The 25935-nt window shown below is 42.4% G+C and overlaps 1 protein-coding gene across 5 annotated transcripts; it reads left to right on the top strand.

Moving 5' to 3' along the window:
- Positions 1–9939: 9939 nt before the first annotated feature.
- Positions 9940–25098, top strand: PGAM2 (phosphoglycerate mutase 2). Of its 5 annotated transcripts, XM_060787249.2 has the most exons (5): positions 9940–10031; positions 12762–12965; positions 13328–13745; positions 17482–17662; positions 24888–25098. In XM_060787249.2, exons 2-5 carry the CDS (start codon positions 12910–12912, stop codon positions 25055–25057), a joined length of 825 nt encoding a protein of 274 aa, XP_060643232.1. In that variant the 5' UTR covers positions 9940–10031; positions 12762–12909; the 3' UTR covers positions 25058–25098. The 5 variants fall into 5 exon arrangements, with proteins under 5 accessions (XP_060643232.1, XP_060643235.1, XP_060643234.1 ...); XM_060787252.2 differs by lacking the exon at positions 12762–12965 and having other exon boundaries at positions 9957–10031; XM_060787251.2 differs by lacking the exon at positions 9940–10031 and having other exon boundaries at positions 12715–12965; positions 13312–13745.
- The last annotated feature ends 837 nt before the right edge of the window (positions 25099–25935 follow it).

Consider the following 25935-nt stretch of genomic DNA (forward strand, 5'->3'; position numbering starts at 1 on the left):
GGCCCAGGGCCCGGATACGGCTCTCCAAGGTCATTTACCCAGCCCTCGCTCAGGTCTGAAATGACTTGAAAGCACAAAACAACAACAACAACAACAATCCTATCTCATCAGCCAAAAGCAGGTCCACACTTCCCATTGAAATACTAATAATTTATATTTGTTAAAATTGTTCATTTTAATTATTGTATTGTTTTAAAGTGGGTTTTTTTTTTTGCACTACAAATAAGATATGTGCAGTGTGTATAGGAATTCGTTCATTTTTTTTTCAAACTATAATGCGGCCCTCCAACAGTTTGAGGGACTGTGACTAGGCCCTCTGTTTAAAATGTTTGAGGACCCCTGATCTATATCTATGGCTGGATGGCTCTTTGTCAGGAGGGCTTTGATTACGTTTTCTTGCCCTGGTGAAGGGAGTTGGACTGGATGGCCTTAAGTATTTCCTGTTGGTCATGGGGGTTCTGTGTGGGAAGTTTGCCCCAATTCTGTCATTGGTGAGGTTCAGAATGCTCTTTGATTGTAGGTGAACTATAAATCCCAGTAACTACAACTTCCAAATGTCAATGTCAAACTCCATCTGTGTTCATATATGGGCATATTGAGCATTTGTTCCTAGTTTGATCCGGATCTATCATTCTTTGAGTCCACAGTGCTCTCTGGATGTAGGTGAACTACAACTCCCAAACTCAAGGTCAATGCCCACCAAACCCTCCTAGTGTTTTCTGTTGGTCATGGGAGTCCTGTGTGCCACATTTGCTTCAATTCTATCATTGGTGGAGTTCAGAATGCTCTTTGATTGTAGGTGAACTATAAATCCCAGCAACTACAACCCCCAATGACAAAATCAATTTTCTTTTGAGTGATGGGCACCTCTTGGGTTAGTAGGTGCCTTGTGGCCAAGTTCGGTGGCAATTTTTCCAGTGGTTTTTGAGTTCTGTTAATACCACAAACAAACATTGCATTTTTATTTATATAGATTATCTGGCAGTAGGGACTCATATAATCCAGTTTCAAACAGAACACCTGGGATCACATCCTGGGATATAGGGCCTGTTTGGAAGGGTCTTAAGAGTTGTCTCCTTCCCGCGCAATATTTTCCCCTTTAGACACCTGATTCATAACATTGCATTAAATAAGACGTGAGCATTGAAAACTACAGCCTAGGCAGCCAAAGTGATTGTGCAAAGCGCCTGGCTGTCCCTGGATCTTTGTGATGGAATCTGATGGAGAAGGCAATTTGCTTCCGAATCCCAAGTCCCATGACCCAGTTCTGCTGCTCATTTGCATGCTGCAATATGATTGGATTAAAAAGCCAGCAGCAGACAGGGCTGAGCCACGGAACGAATATTCTTATTTTTCTTCTTCTTTTGCAAATAAATATGGAATGAATTAATGGTTGGCAGCTCCCGTCATCTCATCCCCGGATAGAATTGATATTGAGTCCAATATTGAGAGGACTTCATCTTCTGCCTCATGAGCAAACCTGCCTAATGCTGACATGCGAATGTCACAATTGTTATGCTCCCTGAGCTCAAGCAAGCCAAATATAGTCACAAACTACCAACTGTGACTCAGATGTCTTAGCATAGTGATTAGCAACCTTTATTTACTTAAGTCACCTTTATGTACTCTCTCTCCATTTCTCTCTCTCTCTCTTTAATTTCTTTTTAAAATGTTTTCCAAGGGTATTAATTGAGTTTTGTGACTTCACCGTGGACCAGTCTTGTAAGAGAAGTGAGTGAGCTAGCTACTGTTTCGATTTCTGTAAACATTTTTTAGGTACGGTTCCATTATCCAGGCAGAGGCCACAAGGGGGTGCTAGAGAGAGAAGAATAGTCCATTTTACAGGGGTGTAAGGTGGGTTGAAGGAGGAAAAACATTATTTTTATTTATTTATTTCGTGCATTTCTATCCCGCCCTTCTCCCCATAAGGCAGTGTTTCTCAACCTGGGGGGGGGTTACGAGGGGGTGTCAGCGGGGTCACCAGAGACCTTCAAAAAATGCAGTATTTTCTGTTGGACATGGGAGTTCTGTGTGGGAAGCTTGGGCCAATTTTATCAGTGATGGTGTTCAGAATGCTCTTTGATTGTAGGTGAACTATAAATCCCAGCAACTACAACTCCCAAATGTCAAGGTCTATTTTCCCCAAACTCCACCAGTGTTCACAGTTGGGCATATTGAATATTTGTGCCAGGTTTGGTCCAGATCTATCATTGTTTGAGTCTACAGTGCTTTCTGGATGTAGGGGAACTAAAACTCCAAAATGCAAGGTCATTGCCCAACAAACCCTTCAAGTATTTTCTGTTGGTCATGGGAGTTCTGTGTGCCAAGGTTCAATTTCATCATTTGTGGAGTTCAGAATGCTCTTTGATTGTAGGTGAACTATAAATCCCAGAAACTACAACTCGTAAATGACAAAATCAACCTCCCCCCCCAAAAACCCCCCCACCAGTATTCAAATTTGGGCACATCGGATATTTGTGCCAGATTTGATCCAGTGAATGAAAATACATCCTGCATATCAGATATTTACATTGCAATTAATAACAGGAGCTTTTGCCAATAACAACGACCAGCAAAAAAAAAAATCAATTTATTTTATTTATTATTCATTTATCTACAACATTTCTACCCCACCCTTCTCAACCCCCAAAAGGGGTGGTGGTGTTCAGAGCGGCTAACACTGGCAACAATTTCATGCCGCAATATCACAATATAACACAATATAAAACCATAAATACATAAAAGATTAAAACAATAACATTAATTGTACAGCCATATAGCCGTTTCCATTATTGTGAAGTCGGATTTGGCCATGGTGGTCCATGCCTTAGTTACTTCTAGATTGGACTATTGCAATGCGCTGAACGTGGGGCTGCCCTTGAAGATGGCTCAGAAATTCCAACTGGTCCAACGAGCGACAGCCAGACTACTAACTGGTGTGAATTACAGGGAGCGGTCTACCCCCCTGTTTAAGGAGCTCCATAGGGTGCCATTTATTTTCTGGTCCCAATTCAAGATGCAGGTACTTACCTACAAAGCCCTGAACAGTTTGGGATCCGCCTACCTTCGTAACCGCATTTCTTTTTAGGAACCTACACTTCCATAGAGGCCCTTCTCGCGCCCCGCCTCCATTGCAAGTGTGACTTGTGGGGATGTGGGAGAGGGCCTTCTCTGTGGTCGCCCCTCAACTCTGTAATTCACTCCCCAGAGAAATTAGGCAAGCCCCCACTTTGGCAGTCTTTAGGAAGAGCTTAAAAACATGGCTGTTGCAGAGTGCCTTCACGGAATTCTTAACTGAACTATAACTTCTGACCTGACCAAACCCTGCAAAATAATGTCCTCGGAAGCACTTTATTTTCTACCTACTAGTGCAATTAAACCCTACTTACCTCTTATCCGCTGTCCAGATTCAATACATTGCCTTCTCACCCAGTGTTTTTAAACTTTTAATCCTTGTTATAGGCCCTGCACACTGTGATTAATTTTTTGTATTTAAATTATTGTGATTTTATATTGTTGATGTTTATTTATATTGTTTCTTATTATTAATTTTTAATTTTTATATTTTACTGTCATTGTATGTTGTTTATTTGCATTGCTGTATTGTTGGGCTTGACCTCATGTAAACCACCCCGAGTCCCCTTGGGAAGATGGTGGTGGGGTATAAATAAAGTTTAATAATAATAATAATAATAATAATAATAATAATAATAATATAGTCCAGTTCAATGTCCAAAGTGTCGTTGTGCCTGCTATAGCCAAAAGCCTGGTTCCAAAACCACATTTTTTTTTATTTAAAACATTTATATTCTGCCCTTCTCACCCCGAAGGGGACTCAGGGCAGAGCACAGCATATACACGGCAAACATTCAACACAAATTCACATACAATACATAAACATTAAAAAACATTTATCAAAGGGAGTTCCATAGCCGGGGAGCAATCACTGAGAAGGCCCAGTTTCTTATCCCCACCAATTGCGCCTGTGACAATGGTGGGATGAAGAGCAGGGCCTCCCCTGGAGGATCTTAATCTCCACAATGGTTCATAGGGGGAGATGCGTTCGGACAGGTAAATTGGGCCGGGACCGTTGAGGGATTTATAGGCTAAAGCCAGCACTTTGAATTGTGCCCGGTAGCAAACTGGCAGCCAGTTGAGCTGGCGTAACATGGGAGTTGTATGCTCTGTGTATGCCACCCCAGTTATAAACCTGGCTGCCTCTCGTTGGACTGTTTGAAGCTTCCGGGCAGTCTTCAAAGGCAACCCTACGTAGAGTGCGTTGCAGTAGTCTATCCTAGATGTAACGAGAGTGTGGACCACCGATTTCAGTTTTTTTCCTAAAGGAAAGGAGGGAGGATGCCGATCTAATCTCACTAGGGAGTGAATTCCACAAGCAGGGGTCACCACCGACAAGGCCCTGTCCCTTGTCCCCACCAGACGTGTTTGCGAGGCCGGTGGGACCTTGTTTTCCTATTATTCCCCCCACCCATGTCCCTGTCATGGAAACAACTCTAGTTTGTGACATGGGAAGGAGGGGAGAGGGAGAATAACCAGCGAAAATAGGAAATTGTTTCCCTCCTTCAACTCCCACCCTGTAAAAATGAAATGCAAAGATACAGAATGGGGAATGCCTGGCTCAACAGCAGAATGCGTGAAAAAGATCTTTGAGTCCTTGTGGACAAGTTAAACATGAGTAAACAATGTGATGCGACAGCTAAAAAAAGCCAATGGGATTCTGGCCTGCATAAATAGGAGTTTGGTACCTAGATCCAGGGAAGTCAGGCTACCCCTCTATTCTGCCTTGGACAGACCAAACCTGGAATCACACTGTGTCCAGTTCTGGGCACCATAGTTGAAGGGAGATGTTGATAAGCTGGAATGTGCCCATAGGAAGGTGACTAAAATGATCAAACTACAAGAAAGGAGATTCCATCTAAACATTTGAAGAACTTCCTGACTGTAAGAGCCGTTCAGTAGTGGAATTCTCTGCCTCGGAGTGTGGTGGAGGCTCCAGAGAAGGGCGACTAAAATGATAAAGGATTTGGAGAACAAGCCCTATGAGGACTGGCTTAAAGAGCTGGCCATGTTTTCCTTGCAGAAGAGAAGGCTGAGAGGAGACATGATCACGGTCATGCATCAAGAGGTCAGAAGAAGTCATAGGGAGGAGGGAGCAAGCTTGTTTTCTGCTGTCCTGGAAATTAGGACGCGGAACAATGGCTTCAAGCTACAAGAAAGGAGATTCCACCTGAACATGAGAAAGAACTTTCTGACTGTGAGAACTGTTCAGCAGTGGAACTATCTGCCCCAGGGTGTGGTGGAGGGTCCTTCTTTGGAGGTTTTTAAACAGAGGCTGGATGGCCATCTGTCAGGGATGCTTCAAATGCGATTTTCCTGCTTCTTGGCAGGGCGTTGGACTGGATGGCCAACGAGGTCTTTTCCAACTCTATGATTCCGGCACCCTCTTGTGGCATCCACTTGGGTAATGGAATAGCACGCATTTTTATTATTGTTATTTTGTGTAACGCTGAATTTTTAACATTCTCGATTGTTGAACCAAAAAGGATAGAGAATGAGTTGTCTTTCCTTTGTTGTTATGGCCAGTCCCCAAGATTAAGAAATATATTATGACTGATCATTTCAACATATTAAATGTTACATGAAATAGAACTCTTTATTTTATTTTTATATTTTAGTGTCGTTGTATGTTGTTCATTTGTATTGCTGTATTGTTGGTCTTGGCCTCATGTAAACCGCCCAGAGTCCCCTTGGGGCCTATAGCAATTGTCTTTTAAAACAGGTTGTGCTCTTTGTGCCCAGCGGGAAGCTGGGGTGCCTCGGCTGAGAGGCCCTATGGATTTTCCTAAACAAAGTCTTTAGAAACTTGGAAAGTTTAACAAAGTTCTTTATTATTGCTTAGATCTTCAACAAAACACACAAATTCTTCTTAACTTGCCCACAAAGGACAGGCAGCTTGCTTCGTGAACTATTTCTTTCTTTTACAAGGAAAACCAACTCCTCCCTGGGCAATCTGTCTTTAGGCTGGCTGGTGTGGGGCCTTACTCCCAGTTCCAATTTGCTTTTTGGGTACCCGAGTAAACCTTACCGGCCAAAACTTTAGAGATTTTCCAGCTGGAGACTTTTGGATCTGTAAAACTGTTTTCTTCAGAAGCTTTAGGGCTGTCTTCCCCAGAGGCTTGTAGAGCTGTGGGGCTGTAAGTTCCCCAGCCAGAGCTTTGAGAACTGTCTTCCCCAGAAGCTTTGGGACTATTCTCCCCAGAGCTTTGTAAGAAACGGAGCTTCTCTACAGGTGGGAAAAGCTCTCACATCCTGTAGCTGAGCTTCCAAACTGTAAGACTGAACTAAAATATCTTTTCCCTCCCAGAACCCTGGGGAAAGGGGCGGAACTAAAGAAGTTAACGATGATAGGCAGGTGGCTGGCCCTATGGCTGCAGCCTGGAAGGGAACCACTCAACTGCAAAATGCATGGCCAAAACAAACACATGCATAGAAAGGAAATTTAGGCTTCTGGTACAGCTGTACCAGCACAGCGGGGTATAAATAAAGTTTAATAATAATAATAATAATCATCATCATCATCATTCAATGTCCAAAGTGCCGTTGTGCCTGCTAGCCAAAAACCTGGTGCCAAAACCACGATTTCAGTTTTTTTCAGTTTTATCATACACAGTAGACACTTTTCCTTTTTATGCGTTTTTCTCATTTTTACTATTCTATTTTTTGGAATATATCCAACTTTCTTTTCTTTTCTCCCCGATTTTAATATTGTAACAAAAACAGTATCTTATTCTTACAATAACATTCGTTAAAAAATAATTTCAGGCAATATACAGAAGCAAGGGTTACAAAGACCATCTAAGAAATGTTTTTTCCTATTTAGATAAGATATAAAAAAGATATTTAGAATCTGTTTTTCTCACTTTTTATGCAATACTTAAGGGGAAGGAAGGAAGGAAAGAATCCATAGTCACCTTCAGTCGGTATTCAATAAAATCAATAAATCCAGATGGTTTAAACAGAACAAAAAGTAAACTTAATTCTGTTCAAAATTAAATTTCAGTGAAAAGGCAGCTGCTCTCTGACTTGAATTTGAAGTTGACAAGTTTGCAAAGATGGAGATGTTCCTGTCATCTGCGGAAACCAGTAAATACCGGTTCTTTGTTATGAGCGCAACGAATGCTCCAAGGTACGTGGTGTGACACAAAATCATGGGGTGCCGCACTTCATTCATATGCTTCCTAAATCCTATGTTAAGAGTCTGCAGATCACAGGCAAAATGATTCTGGGTTGCTGTGCATTTTCCAGGCTGTATGGCCATATTCCAGAAGCATTCTCTCCTGACGTTTCACCCACATCTATGGCAGGCATCCTCAGAGGTTGTGAGGTCTATTGGAAACTAGGCAAGTGGGGTTTACATATCTGTGGAATGTCCATAGTGGGTGAAAGAAATCTTGTCTGTTTGGGGCAAGTGTGAATGCTGCAATTGATCGCCTTGATTGGCATTGAATAGCCAAGGCTTGGCTGCTTCTGCCTAGGGGAATCCCTTGTTGGGAGGTGATTAGCTGGCCCCGATTGTTTCTTGTCCAGAATTCCCCTGTTTTTGAGTGCTGCTCTTTATTTACTGTCCTGATTTTAGAGTTTTTAAAATACTGGCATCTAGGTTTTGTTAATTTTCATGGTATCCTCCTTTCTGACTAACACAAAGTGATGCTGGTTTGAACATAATTTAGAAATCCATGGCACTATCATGACTTGAGAACAAAGTAGTGTATATACTCAAGTCTAAGCCTAGTTTTTCAGCCCTTTTTAAAGGCTGAAAACGTTCCTCTCGGCTGATACTCGGGTCAAGGTTATTTATTATTTTACTCTGTTATCATTATTTTTATTACATGCATTATTTTACTCTACTTATTACTATTGTTATTATTACATTTATAATTTTACTCTATTACTATTATTACGTTATTATTTTACATAATTATTGTTATTATTACATGTATTATTTTACACTTTTTACTCTATTTATTGTGGTTATTATTACATTTATTATTTTAATCAATGTATTATAGTTACTATTGCATTTATTATTTTACTCTAGTATTATTGTTATTATTACATTTCCATTATTTTACTCTATTATTATTATCATTTATTATGTTACTCTATTATTATTAGAAGGATACATAAGCACATTTACATTGAAGAAGGTAAGAGTCAGAATTGGACAGTCTTAGCTTAAACTAGCCGTCCCCTGCCACGCGTTGCTGTGGCCCAGTCTGTGTATATGTGTTTTGTGTGTATATATATGCATATATGTGTGTGCATATATTTGTGTATATGTGTGTGTTTGTGTATATATGGGGTTTTGTGTATATATGGGGTTTTACATGCGTTGTAATGTTTTTTTTTTTGTTTTTTTAAGTCCCTTCTGCTGTGTTTTTCACTGTTTTTATGAGTGATGGTCACTTGTTGGCCTGATAGGTGTCTTGTGTCCAAATTTGGTGTCAATTCGTCCAATGGTTTTTGAGTTCTGATAATCCCACAAACGAACATTACATTTTTATTTATATAGAAGATTACAGTGTTATGTAAATATTCAAAAACATTTAATCTTCTGATGCCTAAATTAATGTAATTTTATTGGTTATTATTTTGAAATTGACCAGTAGCTGCTGCATTTCCCATGTTCAGCTTAGACTCGAGTCAATACGTTTTCCCAGTTTTTGTGGTAAAATTAGGTGCCTTGGTTTATATTCGGGTCGGCTTATACTCAAGCATATACGGCATGTATTCCAATTAATCATTTTTAACGGAACCATGCTAGAGCTGGCCATGATTATTAAGGGAAATAATCATGTGTGCATTCAGAGGAACACCTGCAAGCCACTCTAAACACCTTTGCAGAATCATACAAGAAGCTCGGCCTGTCACTGAACATCGAGAAAACCGAAGTGCTGTTCCAGCAGACGCCAGCCATCCCCTCCCCAATGCCAGAGATACAGCTTAATAGTGTAACATTAGAAAATGTTGACCATTTCCGCTACCTTGGCAGCCACCTCTCCACCAAAGTCAACATTGACACTGAAATACAACACCGCCTGAGCTCTGTGAGTGCAGCTTTTTCCCCGAATGAAGCAGAGAGTGTTTGAGGACCGGGACATCCGTAGGGATACCACGGTGCTTGTTTATAAAGCTATTGTCCTCCCAACCCTGCTATATGCCTGCGAGACGTGGACTGTCTACAGACGTCACATGCAACTCCTGGAACGATTCCATCAGCCTCTGAAAAATCCTGCAAATCTCTTGGGAAGATAAGCGGACAAATGTCAGCGTGCTGGGATAAGCAAAGACCACCAGCATTGAAGCGATGGTCCTCCGCTATCAACTCTGCTGGAGCGGCCACGTTGTCCGGATGCCTGACCACCGTCTCCCAAAGCAGTTGCTCTACTCCGAACTCAAGAACGGAAAATGGAATGTTGGTGGACAGGAAAAGAGATTTAAAGATGGGCTCAAAGCCAACCTTAGAAACTCTGGCATAGTCATCGAGAACTAGGAAGCCCTGGCCCTTGAGCGCTCCAGCTGGAGGTCAGCTGTGACCAGCAGTGCTGTAGAATTTGAAGAGGCACGAATGGAGGGTGAAAGAGAGAAATGTGCCAAGAGGAAGGTGCGTCAAGCCAGCCCCAATCAGGACTGCCTTCCACCTGGAAACCGATGCCCTTACTGTGGGAGAAGATGCAGATCAAGAATAGGGCTCCACAGTCACCCATGGATCCACCCTGGAGGATTATCCTACTCGGACAATGAGGGATCGCCTAAGTAATTAAAGTATTGAAGGAAAGCAGGCTCATGGGACCTGATTTCCAGCCTTCCAAAGTCACCAAGGTGCAAAGAGCAATCAGAGGAGGAGGAGTCTGTTCAGCAAGCCCTGCCTGTTGGCATAGCTGTTTTTGACAACACACACACACACACACACACACACACACACACACAGAAGGGAAGACGTTAATCCTCTGGTGAGTAATAGGCATGTGTTTATGCAGAATGTTTTTTTTTTATGAATAACTTGCAATGATTTGTTTTCGTTAGTAGATAATGCGGACATGTTGGCCTTGATTGGATAGGACAGAACTTGTTCAAAGTTCAAATGAGGGCAAACAAAGCTTTCAGTTCAGGAGCAAAAAAAAAAAATTGTTCTTGTATCTTTTAGCAGAAGGAAAGATAAAACTACTCCCATCATTTTTCATAGCATATGGACCTAACAAACCAAATAGCGATTTCTATTATAAAAGGAAAGGAAAACAGATAGTGTTCCTTTGGAATGAATATAACCTCATCATAGAGTTGTTGTAGGTTTTTTCGGGCTATATGGCCATGTTTTAAAGACATTTTCTCCTGACGTTTCGATACAGGTGAAACATCAGGAGAAAATGCCTATAGAACATGGCCATATGGCCCGAAAAAACCTACAACAACCCAGTGATTCCGGCCATGAAAGCCTGCGACAATATATTGAACCTCATCATAGTTTCCTGGTAAAAGCATGTGGAATTGTGCCACCTTGTGGCCCATGGCTAAGTGCTCCGACTGTTGTGTGGTGTATATATTATGTGTGTGTTATTGCAAGCTTTACCTTTACTACAGGGATGGGAATTGTGTAGCTATCCAAATGTGCTTAAATTACAAGACCCAGAGTCCATAATGTGATGCGGCAACAATGTGATGCGGTGGCAAAAAAAGCCAATGGGATTTTGGCCTGCATCAATAGGAGTCTAGTGTCTAGATCAGGGGTCCCCAAACTTTTTAAACAGAGGGCCAGGTCACAGTCCCTCAAACTGTTGGAGGGCCGGGTTATAATTTGAAAAAAAGCATGAATTCCTATGCACGCTGCACATATCTTATTTGTAGTGTAAAAAACACTTCAAAACAATGCAATAATTAAAATGAGGAACAATGTTAACAAATATAAACTTATTAGTATTTCAATGGGAAATGTGGGCCTGCTTTTGGCTGATGAGATAGGATTGTTGTTGTTATGTACTTTCAAGTCATTTAAGACTTAGGTTGACCCTGAGCGAGGGCCGGGTAAATGACCTTGGAGGGCCGCATTCGGCCCCCGGACCTTAGTTTGAGGACCCCTGGTCTAGATCCAGAGAAGTCATGCTCCCCATGCTCTATTCTGCCTTGGTTAGACCACACATGGAATATTGTGTCCAATTCTAGGCACCACAATTGAAGAGAGATATTGACAAGTTGGGATGTGTCCAGAGGAGGGCGACTAAAATGATCAGGGGTCTGGAGAACAAGCCCCATGAGGAGCGGCTTAGGGAACTGGGCATGTTTAGCCTGAAGAAGAGAAGGCTGAGAGGAGATATGATAGCCATGTATACATATGTGAGAGGAAGCCACAGTGAGGAGGGAGCAAGCTTGTTTTCTGCTTCCTTGGAGACTAGGACATGGAACAATGGCTTCAAACTACAAGAAAGGAGATTCCATCTGAACATCAGGAAGAACTTCCTGACTGTGAGAGCCGTTCAGCAGTGGAACTCTCTGCCCCAGAGTGTGGTGGAGGCCCCTTCTTTGGAAACTTTTAAACAGAAGCTGGATGGCCATCTGTCAGGGGTGATTTGAATGCAATATTCCTGCTTCTTGGCAGGGGGTTGGACTGGATGGCCCATGAGGTCTCTTCCAACTCTTTGATTCTATGATTCTATTAATCTTCTTCTTCGTGTATTTTTTTTATTTTTTGCCTTTTTAAGTCCCTTCTGCTGTGTTTTCCAGTATTTTTATAAGTGATGGTCACTCGTTGGCCTGAGAGGTGTCTTGTGTCCAAATTTGGTGTTATGTTAATCCCACAAACAAACATTACATTTTTATTTATATAGATTAAATATTTACAAATTACAAGGTTAAAATTTTCAAAGGGGGAAAAGAGGGGGGGGGGAAAGCTGGGGAAGAGAGGGGGGCTTGACGGAGAGAGAGGGGAGGAATATATATATATATATATATATATAATAAAAAATAAAAAAGTAGAAAATACTGTGATGTTGTAGGTTTCTTCAGGCTATATGGCCATGTTCTAGAGGCATTCCCTCCTGACGTTTTGCCTGCATCTATGGCAAGCATCCTCAGAGCTTGTGAGGATGCTTGCCATAGATGCAGGCGAAACGTCAGGAGAGAATGCCTCTAGAACATGGCCATATCGCCCGAAAAAAACTACAACAACCCAGTGATTCCAGCCATGAAAGCTTTTGACAATACAGAAAATATTGTGTTTTCTGATGGTCTTTGGTGACCCCTCTAACACCCCCTCAAGACCCCCCCAAGGGTCCGGACCCCCAGTTTGAGAAACACTGCTCTAGAGTCTATAAAGAAGGTGACTGGTGAAGGATGCTTTCAATGGGGCCCCTTGTTCTTTGCTGCTTCAGTACCTGCTCACTTGGCTGCAGGCTTTGACAGGTGGCCAACAATGTCAATCCCAAATATATCGTTACAATTGCTTCGTTGCATTTCTTTATGTATTTAGAAGCGTTGCATAATCTCAGTGATGAGGAGGATGAGTGGCCATCGGGATGCCATTGGGCAGAAATTCCTGCCAGCCCTGAAATCCCAGCCAATGGAGAGGGATTATGTGAACTGTTCTTTCCCAATAATGGCACATTTCCCAACTCTTCTGCTTTGAGAGTTGAATGGCCGATAAGATACTGTCGTGCTCTCACCCTGTTCCAACTTTTGCATTTCTCTAGCCTGGTGGGTGAGGGCTTGGAAAAAGTTACCTTTCTGAACTACAACTCCGAGTAGCCATGCTGGCTGAGGGATGCTGGGAGTAATGGTCTGAAAGGTAATGCTTCCAGGCTACCATCCGTCCAAGAGACAAACTGCAACGGCGGTAGCATGGTAATCCATTCCAAGGCTTTGCTTCGAGCCTGGGGCGGCGTATTGCCCGGAAGGTAAGTTGGAGTTGAACAACGTTCCTTCCCTTTGAGAGAGACCAGAGTATCTCTGTTTCTCATCCAGGCTGCTCAGAGAAAAGGTCACAGCCTTTCCAGCTATTTCTGGACTAAATGGGAGGGGAAGCCTCTTCATTTCTATCATATGCAAAATGGGATTTCAGCCAGAGTGGAAGATGTATGATCTCACTCTCCATGAATGGCTATCTGCTGCTGTCAGTCTTCTCCCAAATGGAGTAGATTGGTCCCAAAGGGTGAAGGTGGGACACTAAGGAGAGAGGAGTATAAATGGTCTGGGTGGTTCAGGGCCAAGGTTGTCTGTCTCTGACCGTTGAGGTTGCCACAGTCTTCCTCTCTACTAGAAAAATGCCAACCCACCGGCTTGTGATTGTGAGGCATGGGGAGAGCACCTGGAACCAGGAGAACCGATTCTGTGGCTGGTTTGATGCTGAGCTGAGCGAGAAAGGGACGGAGGAAGCCAAGCGTGGAGCTCAAGCTGTCAAGGATGCCGGCTACGAGTTCGACATCTGCTACACATCCGTGCTGAAAAGGGCCATCCGCACACTGTGGCACATCATGGATGGCATCGACCAGATGTGGCTGCCCGTGGTGCGCACCTGGCGCCTCAACGAGCGCCACTACGGGGGCCTGACCGGACTCAACAAGGCCGAGACGGCAGCCAAGCACGGGGAAGAGCAGGTCAAGATCTGGAGGCGTTCCTATGACATCCCACCGCCCCCCATGGATGAAAACCACCCTTACTATCAAATCATCAGCAAGGTGAGTGCACAAACTTGTATACAGGGTTGTTGTAGGTTTTTTCGTGCTATATGGCCATGGTCTAGAGGCATTCTCTCCTGACGTTTCACCCGCATCTATGGCAAGCATCCTCAGAGGTAGTGAGGTCTGCTAGAACTAGGAAAGAGGGTTTATATATCTGTGGAATGACAAGGGTGGGACAAAGGACTCTTGTCCGCTGGAGCTAGGTGTGAATGTTTCAACTGACCACCTTGATTAGCATTTGATAGCCTGGCAGTGCCTGGAGTAATCTTTTGTTGAGAGGTGATTAGATGTCATTGTTTGTTTCCTCTCTGTTGTTAAAAAACTCTAAAATTACAACAGCACAATAACAGAGAGGAAACAAACAAGGACATCTAATAACCTCTCAACAAAAGTTTGCTCCAGGCACTGTCAGGCCATTATATACTAATCAAGGTGGTCAGTTGAAACATTCACACCTAGCTCCAGCAGACAAGAGTCCTTTGTCCCACCCTGCTCATTCCACAGATATATAAACCCTTTTTCCTAGTTCTAACAGACTTCACTACCTCTAAGGATGCTTGCCATAGATGCAGGCGAAACGTCAGGAGAGAATGCCTCTAGACCATGGCCATATAGCCCGAAAAAACCTACAACACCCAGTGATTCCGGCCATGAAAGCCTTTGAAAGCCTCTCCCCAAGGGGACTCGGGGCAGCTTACATGAGGCCAAGCCCAATAAAACAACAATGCAAATAAACAACATACAACGACAGTAAAATATATATATAAAAAAATAAAATACAAAAAACAATATAAACAAACATGGATGAAAACCACCCTTACTATCAAATAAACAAATAAGCAAATAAACAACATACAACAACTGTAAAATATAAAATAAAAATAAAATACAAAAAACAATATAAATAAACATGGATGAAAACCACCCTTACTATCAAATCATCAGCAAGGTCAGTGCACAAACCTGTATACGCTTTGCAACCAAGCCTGGCTCTCCAAAACCTCTCTATCTTAGTTAAGATTAATAATAATAATAATTAATAATAATAATAAACTTTATTTATACCCCACCAGCATCTTCCCCAAAGGGCCTCGGGGCAGCTTACATGAGGCCAAGCCCAACGATACAACAATGCAAATAAACAACATACAATGACAGTAAGATATAAAATAAAAATGCAAAGAACAATATAAATAAACATCTACAGTATAAAATCACAATAATTTAAACACAAGAAAATAAACCACAGTGGGCTGGCAAATGGCAAAACATTTTGGGATAGCCCTGTTCCCAACAGTGAGTTTTCCAGCTCTTGTTTTTTTCTTTCATGTCAGGAGCGACTTGAGAAACTGCAAGTTGCTTCTGATGTGAGTAAACTGGCCGTCTGCAAGGACGTTGCCCAAGGGACGCCCGGATGTTTTTGATGTTTTACCATCCTTGTGGGATGCCTGCCATAGATGCAGGCAAAACGTCAGGAGAGAATGCTTCTGGAACATGGCCATACAACCCAGTGATTCTGGCCATGAAAGCCTTCAACAACACAAAGCTAGGTATATTAGGACTACATAGCTTTGGTTGATCCATGGTACTCATTCATTTACTTAATGTAAAAAAAAAGTCTATCCATCTGTAATGCAGTCTATTTTAAATCAGATTCTGTATATTATGTTTATTTGTCACATGCAATAATATTATTATACACAATTCATATGCCTTTCATTATCCACCATTGACTACGGTGATTTATAATGTGGAGAATGGAAACTGTGTTGCACCTGAGAACTAATTGCACCAGACGATAACAAATAGAATCTGCTTTTTATAAAGCTGTTGGGTTTTAGTAAAGGTAAAGGTTAGATATTAAGTCTAGACATGTACGAATCTGGGGGGTGGTGCTCATCTCTATTTCTAAGCCAAAGAACCGGCGTTGTCCATAGACATCTCCAAGGTCACGTGGCCAGCATGACTGCATGGAGCGCCATTACCTTCCCGCAGAAGCAGTACCTATTGATCTACTCATAATATTGCAATATAATGGTATAGTACAATATAGTAATATATAATAATGTTTACTACTCATAATATTACAATATAATGGTATAGTACAATATAGTGCTATATAATACTTATATTGTACTATGCTAATAATATAATATATTGTATGTATATATATCTTGTAAGCCGCTCCGAGTCCCTTTTGGGGTGAGAACGGCAGCATGTAAATGTCGTAAATAAATAAATAAATAAATAATACTCATATTTTCATGTTTTTGAACTGCTTGGTTGGCAGAAGCTGGGGCTAATCACGGGAGCTCATCCATCCCACGGATTTGAACCGCCGACTTTCTAGTCAGCAAGTTCTGCAGTTTATAGATTAAACCCTCTGCCCTTCCTTTAATTTCCTAAAATTATAAAGAGGATTATTCTAGATTGGTAGGTTTGGACTCCTATCCATAAGCTCTCGTCCTGATTATATTACTGTCAACTTCCATGTTTTCCCATGCCAGTGTGAAACTGGAAAAGCGTGATCACTTCTGTGATTCGCAATATTTATTTAGTCCACTATCACCATCTACACTGCCATGGAAAATTCAGATTATCTGCTTTGAACTGGAATATATGGTAATATAGACTCTTATAATGTGGATTATCTGCTTTGATAATTTGTATTATATAGCAGTGTAGATCCAGCCTTAGAGGTCTGACATTTTTAGGGTTGCAATGAGTCAAAATTGACTCATATAGGCTATAATCTTACACTAATGGAAATATATTTATTCTTGTTTCCTGTCCCCTTCCATCTGAAACTGGTATTTCCAGCCTGAGTCCAGAAGAGGAATATAAATAAAGTATTATTATTATTATTACTATTACTAGTCGTCCCCTGCCACGCATTGCTGTGGCCCACATGGGAGTTCTGTATGCCATGTTTGGTTCAGTTCCATCATTGGTGAAGTTCAGAATGCTCTGTGATTGTAGGTGAACTATAAATCCCAGTAACTACAAATGTCAAGGTCTATTTCCCCCAAACTCGCTGTGTTCATATTTGGGCACATGGAATATTTGTGCCAAGTTTGGTCCAGATCTATCATTGTTTCAGTCCACAGTGCTCTCTGGATGTAGGTGAACTACAACTCCAAAACCAAAGGACACTGCCCACCAAATCCTTCCAGTATTTTCTGTTGTTCATGAGAGAACTGTGTGCCAAATTTGGTTCAATTCCATCGTTGGTGGGGTTCAGAATGCTCTTTGATTGTAGGTGAACTATAAATCCCAGCAACTACAACTCCCAAATGACAAAATCGTTTTTTTGAGTGAAGGACATACATTGGGTTGTAAGGTGTCTTGTGTCCAAATTTGGTGTCAATTCGTCCAGTGGTTTTTGAGTTCTGTTAATCCCACAAATGAACATTACATAGTTCCAACAGACCTCACTACCTCTGAGGATGCTTGCCAAAGTGCAGGCAAAACGTCAGGAGAGAATGCCTCTAGACCATGGCCATACAGCCCGAAAAAACCTACAACAACCCAGAACATTACATTTTTATTTATATAGATATTTATTATTTTATTCTCAGATCCAACATCATCTACAACAGGTATGGGCAAACTTGGGCCCTCCAGGGTGTTAGGAATTGTGGGAGTTGAAGTCCAAAACACCTGGAGGGCCCAAGTTTGCCCATGCCTGCTCCAGAAGATTTAACCATGCCCTCTTTTCCTTTGCACCATCCAGGCCCGGCGTTACGCTGCTTTGAAATCTGGAGAACTGCCTTCTTGTGAGAGCCTCAAGGATACCATTGCCCGCGCCTTGCCCTTCTGGAATGATGAGATTGCTCCTCAGATCAAAGCTGGCAAGAGAGTACTCATTGCTGCCCATGGCAATAGCCTTCGAGGGATAGTCAAGCACTTGGAAGGTAAGGGTCAACCTGTGCAGCACCTTGAACATACAGCACCAGTATTCATCCATCCCATCTGTATTGAAACCTTCAGGGAGAGAAGCCACCAAGGAGAGATGGGACTAGGTTGCTGTGAGTTTTCCGGGCTGTATGACCATGTTCCGGAAGCATTATTTCCTGACGTTATTCCCACATCTATGGCAGGCATCCTCAGAGGTTGTGAGGTCTGTTGAAAACTAGGCAAGTGGGGAAACTAGGCAAGTGGGATGTCCAGGATGGAAGAAATAACTCTTGTCTGCTTGAGGCAGGTGGGAATGTTGCAGTTGGCTATCTTGATTTGCATTGAATTAGCATTGAATTATTATAAAAATAATAATATAAATAATAATTATTTATATTATATTATAATAAAAATAATAATATAAATAATAATAATAAATATAAAAATAATATAAATAATAATTATAAATAATACAAATAATAAAATAAAATATATAATTATTATAAAATTAGCATTGAATCCTGCCTGGAATTAAATCTGGCTACCAGTATTTTAAAAAAACCCCTCTAAAGTCAGGACAGTAAATAAAGAGGTTGTGAGGTCTGTTGGAAATTAGGCAAGTGGGGTTGCAATTGGCCACCTTGCTTAGTATCGAATGCTCTTGCAGCTTCAAAGCCTGGCTGCTTCTTGCCTGGATGCATCCTTTGTTGGGAGGTGTTAGCTGGCCCTGATTGTTTCCTGTCTGGATTTCCCCCTTGTTTTTTTAGTGTTGTTCTTTATTTACTGTTTTGATTTTAGAGTTTTTTAATGTTGCAGTTGGCCACCTTGACTAGCATTGAATGGCTTTGCAGCTTCGAATCCTGTCTGAATCCTGTTTGGAATTAAATCTGAATACCAGTAGTAAAAAAACCTTATAAATTCAGGACAGTAAATAAAGAGGAACACTGAAACAACAGGGAAATTCCTGACATTAAACAATCAGGGCCAGCTAACACCTCCCAACAAAGGATTCCCCTGGGCAAGAATCAGCCAGGCTTTGAAGCTGCAAGGCAATTCAGTGCTAATCAAGGCAGCCAAAGTCAGGAGAGTAAATAAAGAGGAACACTCAAACAACAGGGGAATTCCTGACATGAAACAATCAGGGCCTGCTAACACGTCCCAGCAAAGGATTCCCCCGGGCAAGAATCAGCCAGGCTTTGAAGCTGCAAGGCCATTCAGTGCTAATCAAGGCGGCCAAAGTCAGGACAGTAAATAAAGAGGAACACTCAAACAACAAGGAAATGCTGCATTCCCAGAGCTCAAGTGGTGTTGTATTTCAGTGTCAATGTTGACTTTTGTGGAGAGGTGGCTGCCAGGGAGTAGAAATGGTCAAAAATCTTGCCCCATTACCAGTGTTGTAATGTGATTGAATTACCAACCTGATGGGTTCCAGGGTGTGAAACCATAAGATGAGCACACCTTCAAAGACTGGTTTAGTTGGAGATGCTTGCGGAGCGTCGCTGAGGCCAGGGTATCAGAAAAGACGGCTGTGCCCACCATCATGAAAAGCTATATCACTTACAGGTGACCTTTAGTTAGGCTGATGGCCAGGGCTGTGGCTTCCCAGTTAAGCACCCAGACTCATTTTCACTCGGACCTTTATGGCTTCTGTCTTGCTGCAGGAAACACTTCTGAATAGCATAGGGCCTCTTCCCCTATGGAAGGGAAAGGTAGTCATGCTGACCATCAGAATCCCCCCCCCCCCCTATAATCCCTATTTGTGTAAGGCCAACCACAAGCACACAAAAAATAGTGCATACATTTCAGATCTTTGGGATCGCCATTCTCAAAAATTATTTATTTATTCTTTATTTATTTACTGTATTTGTATTCCGCCCTTCTCATCCCTCAGGCAACTCAGGGCAGTTTACAATGGCAACGATTCGATGCCCAAAACACCATAAAACATTGTAAAACATTAGCATATAATATGTGCTACATGCACAATGGAGGACCTTCTTGCAGCAACACCAGAAGCACTCCAAGTGGTCAGATACTGGTCAAAGGACATTTAATCAACTACCAAGCTTGCAAACTCTGTGTCTTTTGTATGTTTGTTTGTTTGTTCTGTCAAAAATGTAATACAGCTGTTCGGTTGCCTGACACGATAAATAAAAATAAATCTATATAAATAAAAATGTAATGTTCGTTTGTGGGATTAACAGAACTCAAAAACCACTGGACGAATTGACACCAAATTTGGACACAAGACACCTAACAACCCATGTATGTCCTTCACTCAAAAAAATTGATTTTGTCATTTGGGAGTTGTAGTTGCTGGGATTTATATTTCACCTACAATCAAAGAGCATTCTGAACCCCACCAACGATGGAATTGAACCAAACGTGGCACACAGTTCTCCCATGACCAACAGAAAACACTGGAAGGGTTTGGTGGGCAGTGTTCTTTGGTTTTGGAGTTGTAGTTCACCTACATCCAGAGATCACTGTGGACTCAAACAATGATGGATCTGGACCAAACTCTACAGGAATACTCAATATGACCAAATGTGAACACTGGTGGAGTTTGGGGAAAATAGAATCTTGAAATTTGGGAGTTGTAGTTGCTGGGATTTATAGTTCACCTACTATCACAGAGCATTCTGAACCCCACCAACGATAGAATTGGACCAAACCTCCCACACAGAACCCCCCATGTGGGCCACAGCAACGCGTGGCAGGGGACGGCTAGTATAATATAAAACCATAATAAGAATATTAAAAGATAGATCCTTTGCATCTCTTAATAAAAAAACATTGTCCCATCTCGTCGTCCAGTCGTTCCAATTCCTATGTCTTTTACCTTGCAACAACAACCATTTTTTATTGATTAGCCAGTTGGCCTTATCAAAAACAGACAGTGCAGACACAACATACAACATACATCTAGTCATCTTAAAATAAAATACAAATATACAGGTAGCCATAGATATATGCATCAACTATCCCCGTCTCCCCTACACTGCACCCCAATCTGATCTATGTACTCCAATGTGAGGGCGTTCTGGCTGCGACATCTGTCACCCTGTTGATCTCCAGGGTTGATTCGGCTGATCTGGCTAGCTAGGTGGGTGTCCCCTTCCTCCCTCACCGCTCCATGTGCATCCCTCCCAAAGCTGTGTGCTTGGTGGAAGAGGACGATGTCCCAGGTATAGAAGGAGTGTACTGAGGTCTCCAGTCTTTTACCTTGCATTTTCAAATGCTTGCTCAAACAACCAAGTCTTGACTCGCTTCTGAAATGTTAAGAGGGAGGGGGCCGATCTAATGTCCCCAGGAAGGGCGTTCCATAACTGAGGGGCCACCACTGAGAAGGCCTTGTCTCTCATCCCCACCAAGCGTGTTTGTGTGGAGGCGGGATCGAGAGTAGAGCCTCCCCAGACAATCTTAAAGTCCTACCAGGTTCATAAGGGAAGATGCATTCAGACAGGCAAGTTGGGCCAGAACTAAAATAGTGTTTCTCAACCTGGGGGTCAGGATTCCTGGGGAGGGTCGTGAGGGGGTTTCAAAGGGGTTGCCAAAGACCACCAGACCCCCAGGTTGAGAAACACGGACCACTGATGGTCTTCATAATCCATTTGGCAAAAAAGGCTGAAGATCTCTCAACCTGTCCTTATCTTCCTTTTTGGAAACAGACAGCAAATCCTCCCACCAAAAGCCTCTCTCAGCCAAGGGGAGGGCTGTTTCTGAGATTCCAAGCAGGGAGGGGAGAGCAGGTGTGCTCAGCACATGGTAGAGTGGTGCACATGTGTGGGCGAGGGAGAGCATATGAGGCTGGAGGGAGGATCATGCCTTTCTATGTGGGAAGTTTAACCCAATTCTGTCATTGGTGGGGTTCAGAATGGTTTTTGATTATAGGTGAACTATAAATCCCAGCAACTACAAATCCCAAATGTCAAGGTCTATTTTTCCCAAACCTCACCAATGTTCACATTTGGGCATGCAGGAGAGTCTTACTTGTCCAACACAAATGAGCTGGCAGAACATTGGATAAGCAAAATGGTTGGATAATAAGGAAGGAAGGAAGGAAAAGCCTATTAAACGTCAAATTATATTATGATTTTACAAATTAAGCACCAAAACACCATGTTTTACAACCAATTGACAGAAAAAAGCAGTTCAGTACACTGTAACATTGTGTAGTTAATTACTGTATTTACAAATTTAGCGTTAAAACATCGCAATGTATTGAAACATTGGATCCGAAGCAGACTACATTAGATAATACAGAACATTGGATGAGTGAAGATTGGATAAATGAGACTCTACTGTATTGAGTATTTGTGCCAAGTTTGATTGAGATCTATGATGGTTTGAGACCACAGTGCTCTCTGGATTTAAGGGTTATCAGAGAGGTCGTCAAAGACCATCAGAAAATACAGTATTTTCTATTGGTCATGCGGGTTCTGTGTGGGAAGTTTGGCCCAATTCTATCATTGGTGGGGCTCAGAATGCTCTTTGATTGTAGGTGAACTATAAATCCCAGCAACTACAACTCCCAAATGTCAAGTCTATTTTCCCCAAACTCCACCAGTGTTCACATTTGAGCATATTGAATATTTGTGACAGGTTTGGTCCAGATCTATCATTGTTTGAGTCCAGAGTGCTTGCTGGATGTAGATGAACTACAACTCCAAAACTTAAGGTCAATATCCACCAAATTTCTCCAGTCTTTTCTGTTAGTCATGGGAGTACTGTGAGCCAAGTTTGGTTCAATTCCATCATTGGTTGAGTTCAGAATGCTCTTTGATTGTAGGCAAACTATAAATCCCAGCAACTACAACTCCCAAATGACAAAAATCAATCCCTCCCCCAACCTCACCAGTATTCAAATTCAGGCGTATTGGGTATTTGTGCCAAATTTGGTCCAGTGAATGAACATATATCCTCCATATCAGATATTTACATGACGATTCGTAACAGTAGCAAAATTACAGTTACGAAGTAGCAACGGAAATAATATTGTGGTTGGGGGTCAGCACAACATGAGGAACTGTATTAAGGGGTCATGGCTCTAGGAAGGTTTAGAAACACTGCACTAAAAACATGATGATGAAATTATAGTATTGCTAGATGTTTTAAGATGGAATTAAAGAAGGAGGGTCTGCTCACACTCAAATTAGGGAACCCTATATGCAAGAAGAGCTGGGGAGTATGTTCTTGCTTGTGAAAATATAAAAAGACTAGTTTACTAGTGAAAAATCAATGGCTATAAGCAGACAGTGAATTTACATGGAGTCAGCAGCAGTGCGACAGACGACATGGGGTGCTCTGTGTCAAAGCAAAATCCTGAGCAGCTGATAAAAGAGCCCAGTGCTCTTTGACACGCAGGCTGCTGAAGGTTGTGTTGCTATTTCCAGTCTGGAGTTGCATTACAAGATTTAAGGGTAGGACGGCAGGGGAGGTCTCCTTCTCAGGCTTGGCAACTGTCTTCTTATTCTCAGGCCCGGGCGGTAGTCTTTCTCCCGGCTGCCTCCACCCTGAGATTTTGTTTCCCTGACCTCTGTGGATGGGCCTGTCCTAAAAGGTCACAGCCATTCCAAGAAGGCTTGAGAGGAAGAAAAGGCAGCAAACGGTAGAGGTCAGGCAAGGTGACCCACTTCTGCTTGTCTTCAATTCCCATCATGTCCTAGCCTAATGGCTTCCTGCGAGACTTCATCTCCTCCCACCAAGTTTGCAATATGCATTTATTTATTTATTTAGTGTCAAAAGCATTGCTGACCAAAAGGTTGGGAGTTGAATCTGTGAAAGGGGTGAGCTCCTGTTGTTAGCCCCAGCTTTGGCCAACCTAGCAGGTTGAAAACATACAAATGGGAGATCAGTAGGTCACACTTCAGCAGGAAGGTTATTTATTTTATTTATTTATTGTGTCAGGAGCAAACCAAAACAGTTGTATTGCATTAAAAACAAACAAACAAACAAAACACAAAGTTTGCACACTTGGCATTATACTAAATTATCTTTGACCAGTAGCTGGCCACTTGGGAGTGCCTCTGGTGTTGCTGCAAGAAGGTCCTCCATTGTGCTCAAATTGCATTGCAGTAGGTAGTCTGTGGTTTGCTCTCCTCCACACTCGCATGTCGTGGATTCCACTTTGTAGCCCCATTTCTTAAGGTTGGCTATGCATCTCGTGGTGCAGGAAGGTAACGGTGCTCTATGCAGTCATGCTGGCCACATGACCTTGGAGGTGTCTACAGACAACAGGGGCTCTTCGGCTTAGAAATGGAGGTGAGCACCCCCCCCCCCCCCCCCCAGAGTTAGACACGACTAGACTTAATGTCAGGGGAAACCTTTACTTTTACCTAGCTTGGTCAATGGCAGGGCTTCAGCAGAAGCTGTGTGTAAAAATTAACTACTTCCTTTGGTTTAACACAGTGGTCCTCATCCTGTGGATCCCCAGCTGTTTTGGTCTGCAACTCCCAGAAATCCCAGCTAGTTTATCAGCTGTTAGGATTTCTTGGCGTTGAAGGCCAAAACATCTGGGGACCCACAGGTTTGAAACCACTGGTTTAACAGAAAGGACATAACAACAACAACACTTTATTTATATTCTGCCCTTCTCACCCCAAAGGGGACTCAGGGTGGATCACAGTACACATACGTGGCAAACATTCAATGCCGCTTTGTATAGACAATACACAGACAGACAGAATAGAAGGAGGTGCCATGGAAAGTTGGGCTTGAGTCCAGGGGGTGCTGTTCCTCTATCCTCTTATGCCGAAGAGCCGTCAGGACTTCCTCCTTCCTTTTGGTTGCCCAGCATTTTCTGATCTTTTTTTCTTTATGGTGTCGTAAAATACCTCCCCTGTTTTTAGTGGTACCTAATTTCTCTAATCACAGCTAAAGCTGTTTTCAAATTGTTTAGGTAAACAATGAGGTAGGCTAACTCAAAAAGGTTGAACTTATAACCTTTTGGTTGATAGATCTTATAATTGCTGATGATTTACCAGCTTTGCTAAACCTCCGGCCCCAATCTCATATCTTTAATATTTTTACAGTAGTTCTGAACCACTTCAGGTGTACGTACACTTCAGGCTTCCGGGATCTAATTTGTATTTCACAAAAAACTATCACTAATAAAAACAGTGCATGCTAGTCAATTTTGTGAGCTTATTGCAAAATCTGGTTTTGAGAGAGAACAGGTGGAGGTGCTCCTGCAGGGCATTGTTTGTTTGACGTGTCTTATCCCCACCCCTCCCTTCTCAGGGATGTCTGATGCAGCCATCATGGAACTCAACCTCCCGACTGGGATTCCCATTGTGTATGAATTGGATGACAACCTGAAACCTACAAAGCCTATGCAGTTCCTGGGTGATGAAGAGACCGTGAGGAAGGCCATGGAAGCTGTGGCAGCCCAGGGCAAGGTCAAGAAGTGAGAAGACAAGGCATTGGTGAAATAAAACATCTGAAAAACTGACTTGTGTGATTGAGATCTGTCCAGCCAAGGGAGAGGGGTGGCTGACATTTTGCTATGTTGATTATAGCATCATGCTATATGTACATTAGTGGGAAAGAAATAAGAATGTGTCTTAGCTGAGGAAACTGAGTTTGCACATGGCAAGAAACATCAATGGCATCCTTGCTTCATTTGAAACATGCATGGTTCGTCCTCAGTGCCCAAAGAACTGCCTTCAGTTTTATGGGGTAGTTCGGGGGCATTTTTATAAATTGCATTCAAAGTACAAATATACATTGAATAATAGAATGCACTGCAGAATTTAGAACTGCTCCTATATTCCCCATCTTTAGGAGTGCTCCTGCAGTCCCCATTTTTAAATATGACAAAAGCGGATGGGAGTTGTGATATAGCAACACCTGGAAGGCTATAGTTTATTCTATTTAATCGGGGAATGAGGTTTGAAAGTGGATGCAAGGCTTGGGGAAAGGACTCATTACCTTAAAATGTAATTTCAACTTTCCCAATCTCAGAGCCACAATGGCTGCGAGATTGCAATTCCCATTATCCCTAGTCAGCACGGCAAATAATCCAAAGCAATGGGAAGTGTCATTCAATAACACCTGTGGATCCAAATTGGGCAAAAGCTAAAGCGCACCAACCACAATGTATGTCCATAAAGGTGCTGTTCGATTATCCGGGCAGACTCCAAAAGGAGGCCTAGACCAGGCATGGGCAAACTTGGGCCCTCCAGGTGTTTTGGACTCCCAATGCCCACAATACCTAGCAGCCTCAGGCCCTTTCCTTTCCCCCCTCAGCCACTGAGTTGGAGTCCAAAACACCTGGAGGGCCCAAGTT

This window comes from Anolis sagrei, chromosome 7, assembly GCF_037176765.1.
Source record: "Anolis sagrei isolate rAnoSag1 chromosome 7, rAnoSag1.mat, whole genome shotgun sequence".
NCBI lineage: Eukaryota > Metazoa > Chordata > Lepidosauria > Squamata > Dactyloidae > Anolis > Anolis sagrei.

Excerpts from the sequence above, each read along its gene's own strand:
- PGAM2 (XM_060787248.2), top strand. The coding sequence starts at position 13,254 with ATGGTCTGGGTGGTTCAGGGCCAAGGTTGTCTGTCTCTGACCGTTGAG. Across the intron at positions 13,746-17,481 it reads ACTATCAAATCATCAGCAAG|GCCCGGCGTTACGCTGCTTT; the intron begins GTGAGTGCACAA and ends TGCACCATCCAG. Across the intron at positions 17,663-24,887 it reads GATAGTCAAGCACTTGGAAG|GGATGTCTGATGCAGCCATC; the intron begins GTAAGGGTCAAC and ends CTCCCTTCTCAG.